Source organism: Centrocercus urophasianus, unplaced genomic scaffold (assembly GCF_019232065.1).
Source record: "Centrocercus urophasianus isolate 14NV4802_14NV808 unplaced genomic scaffold, USGS_Curo_1.0 seq_18, whole genome shotgun sequence".
NCBI classification, from domain to species: Eukaryota; Metazoa; Chordata; class Aves; order Galliformes; family Phasianidae; genus Centrocercus; species Centrocercus urophasianus.
Genome location: NW_024884733.1, coordinates 2661681 through 2679924, shown reverse-complemented (window position 1 = coordinate 2679924; position 18244 = coordinate 2661681). Strand labels below are relative to the sequence as shown.

At 48.2% G+C, this 18244-nt stretch overlaps 2 protein-coding genes across 3 annotated transcripts in view; one reads left to right on the top strand and one right to left on the bottom strand.

Moving 5' to 3' along the window:
- The window catches only part of COLGALT2 (collagen beta(1-O)galactosyltransferase 2), a 40008-nt gene extending 26817 nt beyond the window's left edge, over positions 1 to 13191 (bottom strand). Inside the window, exon 1 of one of the 2 annotated variants that reach the window (XM_042819015.1) lies at positions 13175 to 13191. The gene's annotated coding sequence lies outside the window, so the exon portion shown is untranslated. Of the gene's footprint in view, positions 1 to 6239; positions 6324 to 13174 lie in introns of those variants that run through there. The other variant, XM_042819014.1, reaches the window with a different exon arrangement.
- Positions 8419 to 17858, top strand: TSEN15 (tRNA splicing endonuclease subunit 15). The gene is made up of 4 exons (XM_042819016.1): positions 8419 to 8535; positions 9294 to 9375; positions 10363 to 10498; positions 17324 to 17858. Exons 1-4 carry the CDS (start codon positions 8419 to 8421, stop codon positions 17526 to 17528), a joined length of 540 nt encoding a protein of 179 aa, XP_042674950.1. The 3' UTR covers positions 17529 to 17858.
- Positions 17859 to 18244: the final 386 nt, after the last annotated feature.

Here is an 18244-nt window from a genome sequence, read left to right as displayed (position 1 = left end):
TCCCTGCTGGCAGGCAGCAGGAGGAGGCAGCCAAGGACCACACTCCAGCGCTCATCAGGGAAACAGCTCACAGCTACAGCCAGAGTCAGTGCAGCTGAGGTCAGCACCCCACACCTGTGCTCCTCAGCTCTGCACCAAACAGATAAAAAATAAAATAATACAGTGGCTCCTCTCCAAAGAGTTTTCAATCTCAACTGGATGCATTTGTTTATTTTTGATGCAGAAGTGGCGTAACATCCCAGCATCCCTCCATAAACTAAGTGCTGATAATTAAGGGAGGGAGAAGAGCTCTGCTGCTGCATCAGTAACATCAGCAGAACTTTGCATTTCACGTTCCTCTTTGACTCTCAACGCAATGAGAGGAACAAAGGACTTCTCAGTGCTCCTTCTGGTTCTCTAAAACCCAAGCTCCCAAGCTGTTGTTGTCCCAGGGCCCTGCCATGAGGCTCCTTCTGGCCATCAGTCTGATTATGGGAGCTCTGATTTGTTTGGTTGAAGTCTCCTGGGGTATAATACATGCCTCTGAACCAACAAACAAGCAAAAAAATAAAAAAAATCAGCGTTTGCATTTGGCAGAGTTATACATTCAGCTTCCATGTCATAATTAGCAGATCAAAGCACGAGCGCAGGAAAACAGCCTTTTCCTCCAGTTTTCCTAGGTACCTTCTAAGGACACAAATGCCTGAAAACACTGAGGAAATAACACAGGCTGCAGCTTTAAATTCCTGGGCTGCTCCCAGAGGCACAGTGCTGTTATCTCATTTGGGAACAGCTGCTGAGCAAGCAGCCACACTGAGCTTCTGCTGTGCCACCAGCAGACAGCCACCTGCTGCCAGCTCCCACGCAGCCCACAGCTCACACCACCTCAGCTGCCAGTGGGCAAAATTCAGAGCAGAGCAGAGCCACGCATTGCTTTGCCCTGCGGTGGGATCAAAGATGAAAAACAAGTAAGCAGCCCTTTCCAAACGAAGGGGGAAGCCTGCAGCCTGGCTGAAAATATGCATAAATGAAAATCTTATTTTTCCGCCTCAGAGAAAAACCAATCCCTGCTGGAGCCGAAGCCTTTCAACACTGATATGAAAGAGCTTATGTGAACCCAGCTGCAGCATTTGGGCTCCCCTACCTAAGCCCTAGGGAGCAGGTGGGACGGTTTTGAGTTTAATGCATTTTTTGGCCCACGTCAGGATCTGCTTTTGCTTAGGAAGAGATGTGCTATTCCTACCAGCTCATACAGGCAACAAGAGTTCACAGCGAGCAACCGGTTTATTTCCACGTGTCACAACACAGGGACAAGAGGGGTAACACCAAAGCTGACACCTTCAGCAGTGCCAGCATTTGAAGAGACCCTGGAAAAGAACATGGCTTTGCCAAAACATGCTACAATCCCCCAAATAACATTCTCATTTTTCGTCCTGTTTCCCCCGTTACACATTAATGAGTGGGGAAGATACATTAACCATGTAAAAAACAGAATGTCACTCCTGAACAAGGTGTTATTTCCCAGCTTTTTGTTTGTCCCAAATAAATGATCACCCCTCTCAAAGGAACTGCACCAGCACAGCTCAAGCCCTCCTTACTCAGTCTCCAATACAACGTTAAGCCATTTGTTTATGTCTGTTATTATTTCTTCCTTTAGCCTGAGATCTTGATGCATGTGGGCCCCATTAGCTCTAATCCACCTTTGAAGATGAAGCTAAAAACGTCATCAGCCTAAGCTATGCTTCATTAAAATAAAGGAAATGAAATGCACTCCAATAGGTTGGAATAACACAAAGCCTGAGCTGTCACCCCAAGGAAGGACATTCCAGGTGCCAACACAAGCAGCCCCCTGTGCTCATCACAGCCCTGTCCCTACCCCACAGCTCACAAATCCCTCTTGGGATGCCCCACAGCACTGCCAGCGATGGGCAGCTCCCCATGTTCTGCACACCATGTGTACCTCTGCTCTATTTTTACAGCATCCTGACCCCGAACATGAAGACTTTCAGTCTCAGAGGACTCAGATAAACAGCTGCAGGTGTTGCAGTGCTTTATGTAAAAGATGAGGAATGCCCTTCAACCCACAGCTCAGTGTGCGCACTGCAGCCAGCCAGGCAGGATACTATGCCCCATAATTTGCTCCCTCTGTCCCCTGGGATCCTGGGCAGAAACAGACTAGAGGATTCTTTGAGGTCTTCTCACCCCTACTTTATACTTAACAAATATCAAATCAATCCTGAAAATTAGTTCTCCTTGACATCTGAAAGCATCCAAAAGCTTTTAGTAAGAAATAACATTTGACAACACCCTTTCTCCCATGCTGTTTCTTTGTAACAGCACAGTATCATACTGTTATCTCCCCTCTACATAAATAAGCAGCATCACAAGGCACCTAGCAAACCATTCCCTAAGAAGGAGATAAATGGACAATAAGGTACAGCCATCTCAGATGGCAGCAGTCCAAATAAATGGTTGCATTTTGAAAGATACGAAACACACAGAATTACACAAAGCAATTTTAAACACGCCCCACAACATATAACATTAACTAGTTCCAGAGAGTGCTTACATGTTCTCATGGTATGATCACTCCCCAAGCACTCGTTATGAAAGACCCCAACATTCACACTCTTGTCTTGTGAACCCTAGTACAAGACGTGAGGCATGATGCTCTCCGACACAACAAAAGCGGCATCAGATCTGGCAATTTAAGAGCACAGCAGGCAAAGAGAAAAAGAGAAATTGCTGCTACCCAGCAAATGTTTGCCATCTCACAGCTCTGTGAACAGTTCAGCTGCAGCAGAGCAGTTTAAGCCTTGCTGTGCAGACCTCAGTTAGGCACAGCCGTAATTTCGGCTTCCCATCAAATGCTTCTGCTGGAGGATTTCATGATGTCATTCCGTAAGTTTGCCAAGGCCTGGATAAGCAAGGCAGACCCAAAGGACAAAGTTACTGTGGATATTGGGATGGGATCATCGTTCAGCCTTCCACAATTTTCCATTTCTTACACATATTTACAGCACTGAAGTGTAAAAATGGCCTCAGTAAGGAGGAAGAATCAAGAAATGTCAATTAGGAATACTCTGGTCCTAACCAAGTCAAAACTCTGATGTAGGTTACCCAGCCTTTCTTCCCAGTTTTCCCAGCTAGGAAGTAAAGTATTTTACTCCTAGACTTTCTCTTGATGTTGTTACTTCAGTGCAAGGCCTGTGGAGGAGAGATTAGCACAGGATGTTGCACAACATGTTAGTCACTGGACTCACAGCTCCAAGGCTGTGCAGGTCCCATCCCACTCCACGTTAGTCTGTGATGAGAGCCAGCAAGACGCAGCCTCAGCACTCCCAACCAAGTGATGCTGGCTGTGAAGGTAGATGTGACCAACAGAAGCAAACCTGAAAGCCAGTGCCTCCCAGGGAGACCTAACACCCACCAAGGTTTCCAATGGTCTCTGCATCTTACCACCAAGTATCTTCATGTGGAATTCCCCACATTTAAAAGTAAACTGTTGCAGAATAAGAAGACACTTAGATATGGTATCATGAGCTAGCTGTAGACTAATGATGTGTAATTATGACAGTTACCATTATTACACTGATCTCATCAGCTTCTAATTTTGGCTACCACTCACTCTTCGGAGTCCAAGCCACACTCTCCCTGGAGCAGCGTTACAGCATCCCCAGTGACCCAACACCCCACCTTCCACTCCCACCTCCCAGCTCACATTACCATTTCTGAAGCACAAGGACACTCCATTCTGCAGGACAGGCTTAGGCTTTCAACAGTAACCCAATTCCTGCTTCTCAGGGCCAACTCATTTACACAGGTACTTAATCCCCAGGGTGCTAAAAGATGAGACAGCAAACAGCCCCTCGCTAACAGGCATTTAAAGGTGAAATTACAGACACTTTCCCTGCTGCACCAACACCTCATCTGAGCATAAGGGAAGTGTAAGCCAGAGCAGTAACTGCTGAATACATGAACTTTTACTCTGCTCACTCCAGCCAAGATGGTCCTTGTCTATCATAGAATGGCTTGGGCTGGAAGGGACCCCAAGGATCATCAAGTTCCAACCCCCAGTCACAGGCAGGACCACCAACCTCTAGATCTGATACTAGCCCAGGTTGTCCAGAGCCCTATCCAACCTGGCCTTGTACACCTCCAGGGATGGAGCATCCACAGCCAATAATTGAGTGCGTTTATTTCTTTGAAAGAAATCCATCTATACACTTGTTTAGAACAAGAAAAACAACCCCCAAAGTGGCCAGGGTTATTGCAAGCAAGGGTCCATTCCCAACAGGCCTCCCAATTCCTGGAGGGGGAAGGAAGGAAGCGTTTAACTGCAAGGACCCGGGTCACAGCGTGCCAGCTGGCCTCCAACCAAGCAGCCTGCTCAATTCATTAGGGCGTATGCAGCCAGCAAGTCTTTCCCAGGCTGCTCACCACCACCACAAATCAGCATTAGGACCAAGGGGAAGAATGGAGTACAAGGCTGCCTGAGGTACAGCTTGTTAGGGACCAGGCTAACGAGGACTGGCACGTACTGACACACAAATTCCATGTCTGCTTCAAACTCATTCCTCATCTTCTGACCCATCTTCGCTGTCACTCAAAACTTCCACCTCAGAAATCTGAGGAATCCACTGCTGAATTTAAGCCCTCAAGCAATACAGAGCCCATATGGAAGTTAAAGAGATGATACGTGTTTGTAATTTGCATTCTGAAGATCCACATTTGGGTACTTCCGAATGCTGATTTCAGAAGCTTTTAAGTATAAGACGAGTGGCAGCAAAGGAATGCAATAGCCACCACTCCACTGCCACTCAGCCCAAAGGCACAGCACAGGGACATGGGACATCTTGGAATCCAGCCATGGAAAGCACTCGCTCAGCTATGGAGGCCAGTGATCACAGAGGTCTTTTCCAACCTATGTTACATTTTATTTATCATTTCTTCTCAGTGGGCCTCCTCTCAGGGGGCTCTTCATGTCCCAGCGTCCCCACACCTACTGAGGAACTGCCACCTCTGCAGGTGCTGCTTCTGTGGTGCAGCTCCCCAGGGCTGCAGTGCCTTTTCAACTGCCGTGACATTTAGGCATTCTTGTTTTGAAAAGCTTGCCATTTTCAGCACAAGTTTTTCCAGGCTATCCATGCCTTGTGTCTGCACACAGTCCTCTTAAGAGTACCACCCCACTTGTTATGGAAACTGGCACATTTTTAAGTTATCTTGGGTCATAATCTCATAAACAATCCTCACAAACACTTTTACACTGCAGAGACAGTAAGCCAATTAAGCATAATGCAAGAAATACATTTTTAAAAAAGGGTCCTAGAGGCAATCAGTGCTCTGCAGGACTTTGAATAAACCAAAAACAAACCTTTATTCTGCACTTTTACAGCAAGAAGCATGCCAAGCTCCACTCTGACCAACAGGTCCACACCTACAGCTCCTGCTGCATCCCACAAACACTGAGAGAGCACGCCTTGCTCCAACACAGGTGTGCAGAGACCTGATGGCATGTACTCACACAGAATCATTATGGTTGGAGAAGACCTCTAAGACCCCCAACGCCAACCCCAGCCCCTCCCACCATGCCCACTGACCACGTCCCTCAGTGCCATGTCTCCACGGTTTTTGAACAGGCACAGTGACTCCACCAGCACCTTGGGCAGCCTGGGCCAGCACCTCTTCGCTCTTTCTGAGGGCCTATGCGATGGGATGAGATCCAGAACAGCAGAACTCCTACGAGCCTGCACACTGGTAGGCATGGCACACACCCACTGCACCCACATCCGTGGCTGGGGGCAGTGTGGAGGGCGCACAGCCCCAGATACCCTGCGCACTGGGATACTTTCAGCAAACAGGAGCGGGAGCTCATCAAGCTGCGGGTCAGGCCTTACATCCCCTTTTCCACGTGTATCAAGGTACCTATTTAAGGCAGGTCCCGTCGCTCTCACCATTAACATCTAGATAAGAGATTTTTTTCCCCCTCCGCAGACGGACTGCGCAGTCCCCATCGGCTCCAACCCTCCGCTCGCCGCACACGCGCGCTCCCAGATCCACTCGGGCAGGCATCCCCCAGCAGACAGCCCATGTCAGCGCCCCTTCTCGACGCCCACCCGCAGCGATCAGCGGGAGGCACAGCGCCCGATCCGCTCCTCCTCACTGCGTTTCGCGGCATCGGAGCGGCGCTCAGCCAGCGCGTGTTGCCCGGCTTCGCTCCATCCCCATCGCAGCAGCACCGCGCGGCCCCGGCTCCTTACCAGAGCGCGATCCTGCTCTTGGGGTAGCGCAGCCTCTCCACGCAGCCGAGGAAGTGCGGCAGCGCGCTGGCCGCGTTGCGGGCGATGATGGCCAGCAGCACGGTGGGCTTGCGCAGAGCCGACTCCGGCAGGGGCTGCGGCTGCAGCTCGGGACTCGGCGGCGGCGGCGGCGGCTCGGGGGGCAGGCTGGCCCCGCAGCCGCCCAGCAGGAGCAAGAGGAGGAGGAGGAGAACGGGACAGGGGGCGCGGGGCGCTGCGCACGCAGCCATGATGGGCGCGGGGCGGCGATGCGGGGCCGCGGGGAGGGGCGGCGGCGGCGGCCCGGAGCCCCGCAGCCGGCCCTGTGGGCAGCGCGGCTCCCCCGGCTCCGCTCGGCGCGGCTCGGCCCGCCCCCACGGGCTGCGAGGCGGGGCTGGCGGCGGGCGGGCAGGCAGGTGGAGGCGGGGAGGGGTCCGCGCTACGCCTGGCGTAGCTTCCGCGCACCTGCGGGGCTGCTGAGGAATAGCCCGATAGCCAAGCTGAGCCTCCCCTCGCGCGGCTGGATGCCACCGCCTCTCACCCTACCGCTGTTAGCTGCGGGCAGAGGCCGGCCCCAGCGTCACCGCAGCCTCCATTCAGGCAGTGGGAGAGCGATGAGTTCTCCCCTGAGCTCCTATCACAACTCCTGTAAAAGGTCTCCAGAGACGATGCAGTGTGAGAACCTTCTGCAGTCTGTAAGCATCCACCCTAACAATTAAGGAGGACGCGTTCCTCCTGTTTGCCCTTCATGACATCTTTCTAATTGTTCCTCTAGAATGATACATTAATGAGGCTTTCCTTTCACGCTCAGTTTGCCACACTTCACTGTGCTGCTCGGCTTCATTAACCACACAGAAGGAACAGCTTTGGCATCTGCACAAAGGGATTCGAGTCCCACAGGAGCCAGGCACACACTGTGCTGCTGCAACCCTGGGACCCCTCAGTGTGGAGGAATTGGGGACCAGTGCTGCTGTGTGACACACAGGGCTGGCACCCAGCTCTTCCCAGTGCACTGAGCCACGGCTGCTCCAGCTGGTCCACAGCGCCCTGTGTTGTTTCATAAGCCAGGACCCACTCTTGGAGATTCATGATCCTTTGAGGTCCCTTCCAACCCTGGGCATTCTGTGTGATTCTGTGGACGTTAGGAAAAATTGCTTTTCTGAAAGTGTGGTCAGTTGCTAGAATAGGCTGCCCAGAGAGGTGGTGGAATCACTGACCCTGGAGGTGTTCAAGGAATATTTAGATGCTGTGTTGAGGGACAGGGTTTAGTGAGAACTATTGGTGATAGGTAGACAGTTGGACTGGATGATCTTGGAGGTCTTCTCCAACCTTGGTGATTCTGTGGTTCTGTGCTTCACTCTCACATACACAGGGACCAACCCCCCTCCCCCCATTCGACCGTGCATTTCTTGCAAGGCCCTGTGTTGATTTGAGCATCCCCAGCTCAGTCCTGGTGTTTCCCCTAAGCAGTGCCACCATCCGGCTGCTCCCAGGTCTGCCTTGTGTGCACCCTCAGCAAGCTTGCTGATGGTGCCAAGCTGAGAGGTGCAGTTGGTGCAACAGGACAAAGGGATGCCATCCAGAGGGACAGGCTTGAGAAATGTGCCCGTGTGAACCTAATGGGAGTCAACACAGCCATGTGCAAGGTGTTGGGGCAATCCCAGATACATGGATGGACTGGGAGGAGAACTGCCTGCGCAGAAGGACTTGAGGTATAACAGCACACCATTTGCTTTTGCTTTCGTTTCACAGAATCACAGAATGGCTAGGGTTGGAAGGGACCCCAAGGATGATGAATCTCCAACCCCCTGCCACATGCAGGGCCACCAACCTCCACATTTCATACCAGCCCAGGCTGCCCAGGGCTCCATCCAACCTCCAGGGATGGACGGGGCATCCACAGCCTCTCTGGGCAGCTGTTCCAGCACCTCACCACTCTCATAGGAAAGACATCCAACCTAAATCTTCTCTCCCTCAACTTAAAACCATTTCCCCTGCCCCCTTCCCCGTTTGCCTCTTCCTTCCCCCCTCCCCCCCCCCCACACACCCCGTAGTGCCGCTCCCCCCGCAGCCGTGAAGGAACGGCGCGGAGGCGGAACTACAGCGGCGGGCAGAGCCGTGCCGTGCCGCCCGGAGCGCGGCCGCGTTGCACCGGGGAACCATGGAGGAGCCGGCGGCCGGGCGAGCGGACGAGGCGTGCGGGCCCGCGGAGGGTGGCTCGGGGGCCGAGAAGAGCTGGGCGGGGGGGAGCGGCGACTGGATGGCCGCTCATCCCACGGTACGGCCGGGCGTGCGCTGGGGGCGGGTCGGGCTGCCCACTGTGCGGGGACGGAGGCGGAGGGCCGAAGCTCGCGGCTCTCCGTGCCGCCGACACGAGGTGTTTGGTTTGGCCGTCCTCTGGTGTTGATGTACTGCGGCAGAAATTCAGAGCCCTTCTTCCTCCCCAGCGCCAGCTCTGTTCCAGAAATAGTTGTGTTTTCCTCTGTCGCTTATTTATTTGATTCCCTTTTTCTAAAACGGGGGGAGAAAAGCTCTTGAGAAGCTCTTAGCAGACTGCTCCTGTTTTTCGTGTCCTGTCAGCCCCTCCAGCTGCTTTCGGTTTCATTGGATGGCTGTGCAGATTGTGGGTTTGGCCATTGTATGGCTGTAACTGCAGCTTCCCCTGAGCAAGGCTGCCTTTTGGCCTTCAGTACCTAAAGGAAACCTACAAACAGAAGGGGAATCAATTCTTTGAAAGGGTAGATAACAGCAGGACAAGGGGAAATGGTTTTAAGTTGAGGAAGGGAAGATTGAGGTTGGATGTCAGGGGAAGTTATTTTCTTTGAGAGTGGTGAGGTGCTGGAACAGCTGCCCAGAGAGGCTGTGGATGCCCCGTCCATCCCTGGAGGTGTTCAAGGCCAGGTTAGATGGGGCCCTGGGCAGCCTGGGCTGGTATGAAATGTGGAGGTTGGTGGCCCTGCATGTGGCAGGGGGTTGGAGATTCATCATCACTGGGGTCTCTTCCAACCGTGACCATTCTGTGATTCTGTGATTCAGTTCACAGCAATGATGTCCCTCGATATATCTGACAGCTCTCAGATCTATGCTGCGTTCCTGGTGTACCTGGACCTCCTGGAAGGTAATTGAATGAACCGACCAGACAGGCATAGCAAAAATGCATTCACATGTACTCAGGTGTTATGAAAGCTTGTGCACTGGCAGAGCCTTTCCTAGAAAAGTCCTTGGCAGTGGTTTTGAAACTTCACGCAGTGATAGTTCCCTAAGAAACACAGTGTTTTGGCACCTTGGATCCCTGTCACGCGCCTGCACAGAGCCTTTGCAAAGATTAGAGCCTGCCTCGGCCAGCTGCCACAGCTGCAGTGCCAGGATAGAAGCAGGGGAAGAAAGAGGGAGGTAGAAAGGAGAGGTTACCAGTTCAGTGGTTGTTGTGGCAATAGAATGCTCTTCTATATGCTAAAATCAAAACTACTAAATCATAGCATCTCCCTAAGAGTCCAGTTTAGCAATGGGCAGAAGTGCCCTGGCCTGATCAGAATGCTGGTGGCTGGAAAAGGCAAAGATTCCTGTAGGAAAGAAAGATGCCTAGTGGCAATAATTATGACAAGCTTTTGGAGCCTTACAAGAGTGGAATAGAGTTATGTGATAATGAAGAGTGTCTTTTATAGTGAGGGCGGTAAGGCACTGGCACAGGTTGCCCCAAAATGTGGTGGGTACCCCATCCCTGCAGACTTTGAAGGCCTGGCTGGACCAGGCTCTGAACACCTGATGGAGCTGTGAGTGTCCCTGTTCACTGCAGGGGAGTTGGACCAGGGAATCTCGAAAGGTCCCTTCCAACTCTAACGATTCTATGATTGTAAAGCTCTGCAAACTCTTCCAAACTGGCTTAATTGAAAAACGGGAAGGCAGTGTAATAAATGTTCCATAGGAGCGCTCAGAAAGGAAACTTGGCGTGTGAATGGGCTATTTGTCTCTCCTGGGAAATGCCCTGTGAGGAGAGGGAGGGAAACAACCAAAGATGTTAAATAAAACTTGAAACCTAATATTTGAATGAATGAAACTTGTGTTTTGTGTCCTGATCCTTCTCATCAACTATCGACCTTTTTAGGGAGAAGCTGGCATGAAGTGAAGCATGTTGGATTAGCAGAACTGCAGCTCGTATGTTTACATGCCCGTGAAAGAGAACAGGGAGATCTCCAAGTGATGGTACCGATACCTGCGGATGTGTTAGTGAGCCATGAGAGGTGAGGCTGTGCTCAGTGTTTGGATCCCATTGCCCGCAGGATGAAAAGAACACTAGACAAGAGGCTGTTAATTCAGCCCAGGGGAACTGGGAGGAAACAAGGAAAGCAGTATCTCAATCTGTGAGCTGAGTTATTTTGAGTGCTGCGAACGTGTGTTTCAAGTTGAGATTGCTTTCTCTTTCTAAGTTGCATCAGTCTCTGCTTCTCCCTCCCTGGAAGTGGCAAGCCTTGGATGTCAGCTTCCTGCAGCACCCAGCTCCTTCTGTTGAGCACTCTGGATTGTTTAGAAGTTGCCTGTGTTGTAGGAGGTAATAGTGGATATCAAAGCGTGCGTTGGAGAGACAAGGTCAGAACATGAGACCTTCACAGCTTATGTTTTGAACATTCTTATGCTGTGTGTTTGCTGATAATACCTTAAGTCACTGGGCTTTCAAGTACCAAAGAGGAACATAAATCCCTCTGGACCTCTCTGAATAAACTTCTTAATTGCTGAATCTCAAGGATAAGCCTAGTGTGCTACATTTGTTTGGCTTTTTGGTTGGATAGCATAATTTGGCTGCTTTCAACTGGAAATGCATCATGCTTACTGAGAATCTAATGCTCAGCTATCCTTTGAGCTGTGATTCTGACACAGTATGTTTTAGATACGCTATGTTTTCTGCTTTTTCTTAGGCTTCAGGAGTGACAAATCAGTTTTCAGCGAACAAACTTACATCTTAATTCTGCTGTGTGCTTTCCTAAGAGCATATCTTCAGAAACAATTCATTTTGAGGGGAAAGAAAAAGACTCAGCAGATACTGATCGATTTGAGTGCTGTCTAGTTGCTGAAGAGTCTTCCATTGGCCAACACTGGTCATTTCTTGTGGGCTTAGTTTTATAGATATGGTGTGATAGAGCAAATCTGCTTACAGGACTTGCAGAATGATATACTGAGCAGCAAGTTGCTATAGGGGGCCTTTGAGAAATTACTCCTGCGTGCAGAGTTGCTGTGTTTGTTTAACATAGTGGGTTTCCACTTAGGTTGGAAACTTTGATTCCTAGGAATTGAGTCAATGCCAGCAAGTATGTTCTAATTAGTTTTTAATGACAGGGAGATGATGTGCTGTATGTATGTCCTATCTGGTACTGTTTCACTGGGGCTTTTCACTTGGAGCCTCTGGACTTGTTTGTTCTGTGGTGATGCTGTTTGCTCTGCTGCTGGCACCAGCGTGCATGGAATCTGTTACTGGAAGGATGTGTGTTAGAGAAGCAAAGAGTGAATGCGTCACATTGATTAAAAGTACAGTTTGTGACTAGGTTTTGCTATAGAGCAAATGCAGAGAGCACATTGTCACTGAAGTGAGCCAAATGTTGGGCTTTAATGCCAGGTGAGTTCATTAAAGCCTGTATGTGCTTGATACAAACGTGTACTGTCTTCTGCCTGACAACAGCTTTGGGAGTTTCTGTTACTGAAAATGTGTGTGTGCATGCTTGGAATTTCATTAGAAGGTCAGCATTGATCAGAGAGGCCTGGTGTGTCTTCGTAGAGAAAGGACAGCATCAACTCAGCTCGTTTGCTGAAGCAGGAGGCAAAACAGAGGGTTATGGACAAAAACTGTGCCTCACTGAAGAGGAAGTTCATTAAAAAGAAATTGGAAACACAGTTACAGTGTCACTGCCTGTTTGTTCTGGCATCTGTGTTGTGACTGTTGATAGCAGGAGGCTTGCTATATATATATGCTGTCTGAAATAATATTTTCTCATTTGATGTCTCAAGCTGTAGACAGGAAAGCATCCGTGCTTAGTTACTTCGCTGTTCTGTCCAAAAGTAACAGAGTTTTTGTGTTACTTGCTGTAAGGTAGAGGAATGAGTCTGAATACTGAATTTACTGAAATGAGTAAATGCAGTTCAGTTAACATTGAAGCAGAAGCCATTGGAGGTGGTTGGGAATGTGAAAATAGTCTGTCCTCATTCCTGGGCCTTGAAAGTTTGCACTAGCTGCACAAGCCGCTAGCAGTTGGCACTGTTCAGGTCAGCATTTCCTTGCTTAAACAGTAAGCCTGGGTAGGAGCTGCAGGGGTGATTTTCTTCTCAAAGCCACTTCAACAAAACTCCTGCCAAGCTCTGCCTTCCCAGGTGGCTTGGGAAGATTCCTGTTTGGCTGACACTCCAAGGACAGTGTCCTTAAAAGGCTATAGTGAAGCTGGCATGGAAATTACCAGCAGGACACCCAGATGATAAATATGAGTGGCCTGAAAACACCCAACAAAATGTTCAGTGTTTTTTTTAGCTTACTCTAAGATTTCCTTTGTCCAAAGGCAGGGCGGGCTGTTGTGTGTGCTGTGCTTTATGCCCAGAATTGTGACTCCTCAGAGGGGTTGAAGCAGGTAAGTACAGGTAGTCCTGTCTCGGAGCTAGTAGAAATGAGATGCTGGATCTAATAGAATCAGGCACAGTCTGTCCTGGACAAATGACATTGGCAAAGCAATAAACCACCAGACTATATGATATGTCCCTGTCCCATTTGTTAGTTATATGGAAGTGTTGGAACTGAAGAATGAAGCCAGTTACATCTGGTTATGAAGACTGTGGAGTTTGTTCTAGGCTGTAACTATAATGGGATAATAATAGCAGAGTGGCAAAGTCTTTGGCTGCAGCAAACACAGATACAGAAATGAAGAAAAAGAGCTGCTTACCTCTGGAAGGCCTCAGACACAGATCTCCACCAAGAGATGCCCTCACCTTCACTGCCAAACCTTAAATGAAGTCAGGGAAGGAGTGGATCCTGGCTCCATCCCTTTGGTCACTCAGGTTCATTGCATACACCTGAGCTCCCCTGGGTTGGCTCTGCCTTCCCACCAGGTTCTCAATCTCTGCTTCAAGCCATGACTTAGCATTTCTACTACATGGGCTAAAAGGAAATGGACTATTTTATTACAATGGTAACTTGATTTCAGGAAAGGAACATGTTAATGTTTAATTTTAAAGCCAATAAGCATCTTTAGAGACAAATCTGGTGGTTGGAAGTGTAATCTATAGTTTGCAAAATAGATCTTCCTCTAATCTAAAGGGGTTTTGCTTTTAAGCAGTGCTTGTGATTTAAATGCACTGGAAGTGTGATGGGCTCCCTGCTTGGCATCTGCTTCAGTTTTGTCAGTTGTTCTGCTGTTAGCATTGAGTTTACTCTTACAGTACATCAAACATTAAAAATGTCATCAGTGGCTCCTAGCTAAAAATTCTTTATCAGTAGTTGCAAAGTGACTGATGTGGCTTTTGCAGCTGAGTTAGACATGCTGTACTGCTTGAACTAACTACAGCCAGCGTACCTCGCAGAACTTTGCCAAACTGATTTCTCCCTTTTTGCACAACTTGTTTTCTTTTTCAGCTTCCCTGGAAAAAAAAAAGGGCTTCATATTCCTTGGGGTTTCAGTTCGTTCCTCTGATGAGTGGTATTTTCTTTGGTTCTGTTTTCTTTTCCATTACAAAAACAGGAGTTTCTTCTTGCATCCCATATTCTTGTAAGAAAGAAATCCCAAGAAACAGTGGCGTCCATTTACGCACCGTCCCCCTGCCCCGCACCACACGTTTCTTCCCCTGTATTTCAATGCTTGTATCAACTTGTATAGACTCTCAGCACTGCCTTTCATGGAGGGAAGGGACTTTCGGGTTGGCCGTGCCTGCGATGAATTATTCATCCCAGTACAAAGGGCAGATTGAAAGCCGTTGGCTTTTATGGTAAGGAAGGCAGTAGCTCCATTTCAGCTCAATGGAGCACTATGCAACCTCCATAAAACAGCTCTGAGCTCTCAGTGTTTTCTCTGCTTCCCAGAGGCAGCTGCATGGGATAGACCACTGAAATACCTGTGTTGGCCACAAAACTTTCTGCCAGCGTTCTTTGCTTTATGATTCTGTTCTCTTTTGCTGGTTGGACAATCAGTTGAAATCTCAAGCCCGAAGTTCACCCACCATACTTTTAAGCTGTTATTTACAACGCTAATAGAAGACAGCTAAATTCCCTCTTGTGATGTAGTTTGAAGGCAGCACTGAGGGCAGATGCAGTGTGACCTTAGCAGTGATGTTACCTTACTGCAGCGGTCCTTGCTTTGACGTTCAGTAAGTTAATTCTGCTTTTTCAATGAATTCTTTTTAGAAAACTAGCAATCATTGCTGAATGTAGTTTGTAGTATCTAGAAACCCCCTCAAGGTTTTCTGAAGCAAAGGGCCTTAGAAATGGCAGATGTTTACTTCTGTATAATAGCATCTCCTTCATGTGTTTGAGATTAGATTCCTTTCATCTTCTGCAATGTGAGGTGAACAGGAGGTTGCTTCCTACGTGGGAACTGAGGGCTTCATCTGCTCGGGTTTGTGTTGGTGGGAGCAGATTTAGCTTGCACTGAACATGCAGACACCATCAGCATTAGGGATGGGTTTTCAAGCTGTTCTGAAAAACAGGTACAATGTGATGTACAACTGACAGTAATTATTTGGGAAAAATGTTTAGTCTTACTCTGTTCATGGGACTTGAAGCTTCCCAATGCTTCCTGTGGTGTCCAGCTTTACATATTTTTCCTTTCACGAGGCCTTAGTTCAAAACACACCTTTTTTGTGTGGGAAATGTGATGTCTGAGTATTGCTGTTTTAACATTCAAGGCTTTTCTCCCTTGGGAAGGGGAGAGAAGGGAAAGGAGTGGTTGCAGGGTATTTTAACTCCTAGACTCCCCCCTGTATGTGCAGCAGCACGCATGCTTAACTGTTCTGTGAGCTCTCCCAGGACTTTGGCATAAATCTCAAGCAGACAGCATGTACAGGGTGTCTGTCCCCATTCTTCATAGCCAGGCTGAGCCTGTGGACGAGCCAAGCTGAGGCGATGAACCAAGGCATGCATTGCTTTGCATTTCAAATGCCTTATAACCATAAAATTAATCACTTCTTGTCGTCGTCCCCCCCCCGACCTCCCCCGTATTCTTAGGCACATCAAAAGGATTTAAAAACATACGGATTTCCTTCAATGTTTCATCTTTCTATCTGTGTCAGGTAGCAAGTACAGTGAAATGGGGCAAACCCAGATGTTCTTCCCTGACTACTCATATGTCTGGTGCTGCAAAGAAACTTGGTGAGCGTGCTGCCTGTCATCCTTGTTGGACGCCCTCAGGGAGGAGCGGAAATGCAGGCTTCTGATACAGGCTTCCTGAATTCCAAAGCTTATTCTCTTCAAAGATACCATCCCACTAATCTGCAGATGTGCTGGTTGTGGTCTGCATGAATACAAGCTCTTGTTCTGGTGCTGCCTGTACGGAGAAAAGAAATGTGCTGTTAGGGCCTGGCCACTTCTGTGAAACTGTGAGGCTCATTTTCTAAGTCTAGGTGCTAAATGGTGGGGGGATAAAGGTCTGCGTCCCTGCCTGAAGTTGTAAGAAGAAATCATGAGTGATGGTGGGTCGGTGTCCCTGGAGGTGTTCAAGAGCTGTGGAGATGTGGCACTGGGGGATGTGGTCAGCGGGCATGGTGGGACAGGTTCAACTAGATGATTTCAGTGGTCATTTATAACCTTTGTGATTCTATGAGAAGTGTAGATCTAATGCCTGGCTGTCCATCCAACCTCCTAAAAGAGTAGGAAGATAAATGTAACAGTTAATAAGAAAATACAAAGGAGTCTTAGCTGACAGTACAGGCCATGCTCAATACAGCTTTGTTGTTTCGGGAGGTCCCAAAATATTTCTCCAAGGAAGCTGTGCCATTTTCTGACTTTCTATTTTTCTTTCTGTTTCTCATTCTGGGGCCAGGGAGAGGTTAACTTCTGCTGCCACAAAAAGAACAATGGATACTTCTTTCCTGATGGGATTGCTGCCAGCAGCCTGGCCCCACCATTGGCTTCTGTTCAGAGCTCACTTCAGACAGAAGCTGTTGAGGTGTGACACCGGCTTCTTGCTCAGTGCGCATACAGCATTCTGTAAGGACAGCTGCAGTCCTTTCCCAGCCCCTTGTCTCCCACGAAGCTCCTCACTAGGTGCACTGCCAGAAGGCCTTGCAGTGTTTGAGGCATGGCTCGTATGGGAATGCATCTCTTTCTGGTTCCTGAGGAGGAAGCTTGCTGCAGCAGTGCTTGCTGGGGCAGTGCTGTTCTCAGCTCTGAGCTGAAAAATAAGTAGCTTATTATTCTTAAACTGAACAGGAAAAATTGCATAACTTTGTCTTGAATTTTTAAGGAAGATGTTATTTATGCTGACTCTCCTGAAGAACATCATTAGTCTTGTGGCTTCTAGTCTAGACAGGGAGGTAGAAAAGCCTGGCTTCAGTTCCTGGGTCTTCCACAGGCTCATAGAGAGCTGTAGCACAAAGACTGAAGGGCTTATCTCTACAAATGGAAGAAGTCACTTGGTTCTATGTGGGGTGTGTTGTTGTTTTGGTTTTTTGGGGGGATTTTTTTTTCCTCTAAACGGTTAAAGGAATTTGGATTTTTGTTAGAGCAGATGTTACACTTTCTCTATGCAGACAAATTTATAGAACAAAACAGGCTTTTTACTGGATAATCTCCTTCCAGCTTTTTTAATAGCAGTTTTGCTGGAGCCCTGGTGAAAGGCTCAAATGCAAGTTTCTATTACTCCCAAGTTTTGCAGGAGTTTCTGGGGGGCTTGTGTTTTTGCAGGAATGATATTAAATAAAATAAAAGTGTGTAAAATACCTTTCAAGTTAGAGAATCCACAGTAGGAAAAACTGTGAACTAACTTGAAGGAAAAAAAGTTTTCTGCTTTGAATGTCATCAGTATGGAGACCTACAAAACCCAGCTTCTTCCTGTGTGCAAGGTTGCTTTGGGTCTTTTCTAACTGACTCTTTTCTCTTCTAGGTTAAGAGAAATCATGAAGAAAGCTGCTCTCCCCCACGATGATCCTGACACCCCGCTGTCAATTACCTTGGCCATAGTTGAGACAGATTCCACAATAGTCTACTATAAAATGACTGATGGCTTTGTGTTACCAGAGCCTCCTGATGATACTGAAGATGCAGACAATAAACAGTGGAAGAGGAAGAGACGGAAGCTTTCCAAGTAACGAAGACAAACAGACTTTTCTTGAACTACTCGAACAAAAATCCAGGAACTTAAGTGTGTAAATAAGCAGTGTGCAGAAGTCTGCCTTCTGCATATCAAGTGCATGTTCATGGAGCATGGAGTTTTCTTGCAGCTACATTGTAATAAAATACCACTCGAAGCATGAAATGGGTCATGCTTTTGAGACAGATTGCTCCTAATTAATTACTATAAATATACTTCTCAGAGGTTTGCACTGCAGGATCTCTGATTGATACCTGTTTGGGTATGTAACAATGTACAGATCCTTACCCATATTATAAATACTTAATAAAGGTCAATCTTAACAGTATCCCTGCCAGAAATCATTACTAAGGGCTTTGTAGTTCACAGTGTCTTCATCTTAACACTGTCAGAAGTGGTCATGCTACCTCCCAGGTTACATTTCTGAAGGCTTCCTGCAGAAGTAACTACATCTTTCACATAACAGCCTTCTTCAAATTAAACTTGATGCCATCCTAGTAAAAGCTTCCTGAGTAAAAAGATATCCTTGCCCCCATCATCCAGGGGGGAGCATGCTGATCTGAGGTCCTTGTTACCTGCAGGGAGCCCTTCGCTGGCTTACTCATCCAGGAAAGCTACTTCAGAGCACTGGAGCAATTCTCTGACACCATCCCTTGTGATAGCATTATTTTTCTGATCTTGGTGATACTTTGTTCTGCTGTATGCTGTGACCAC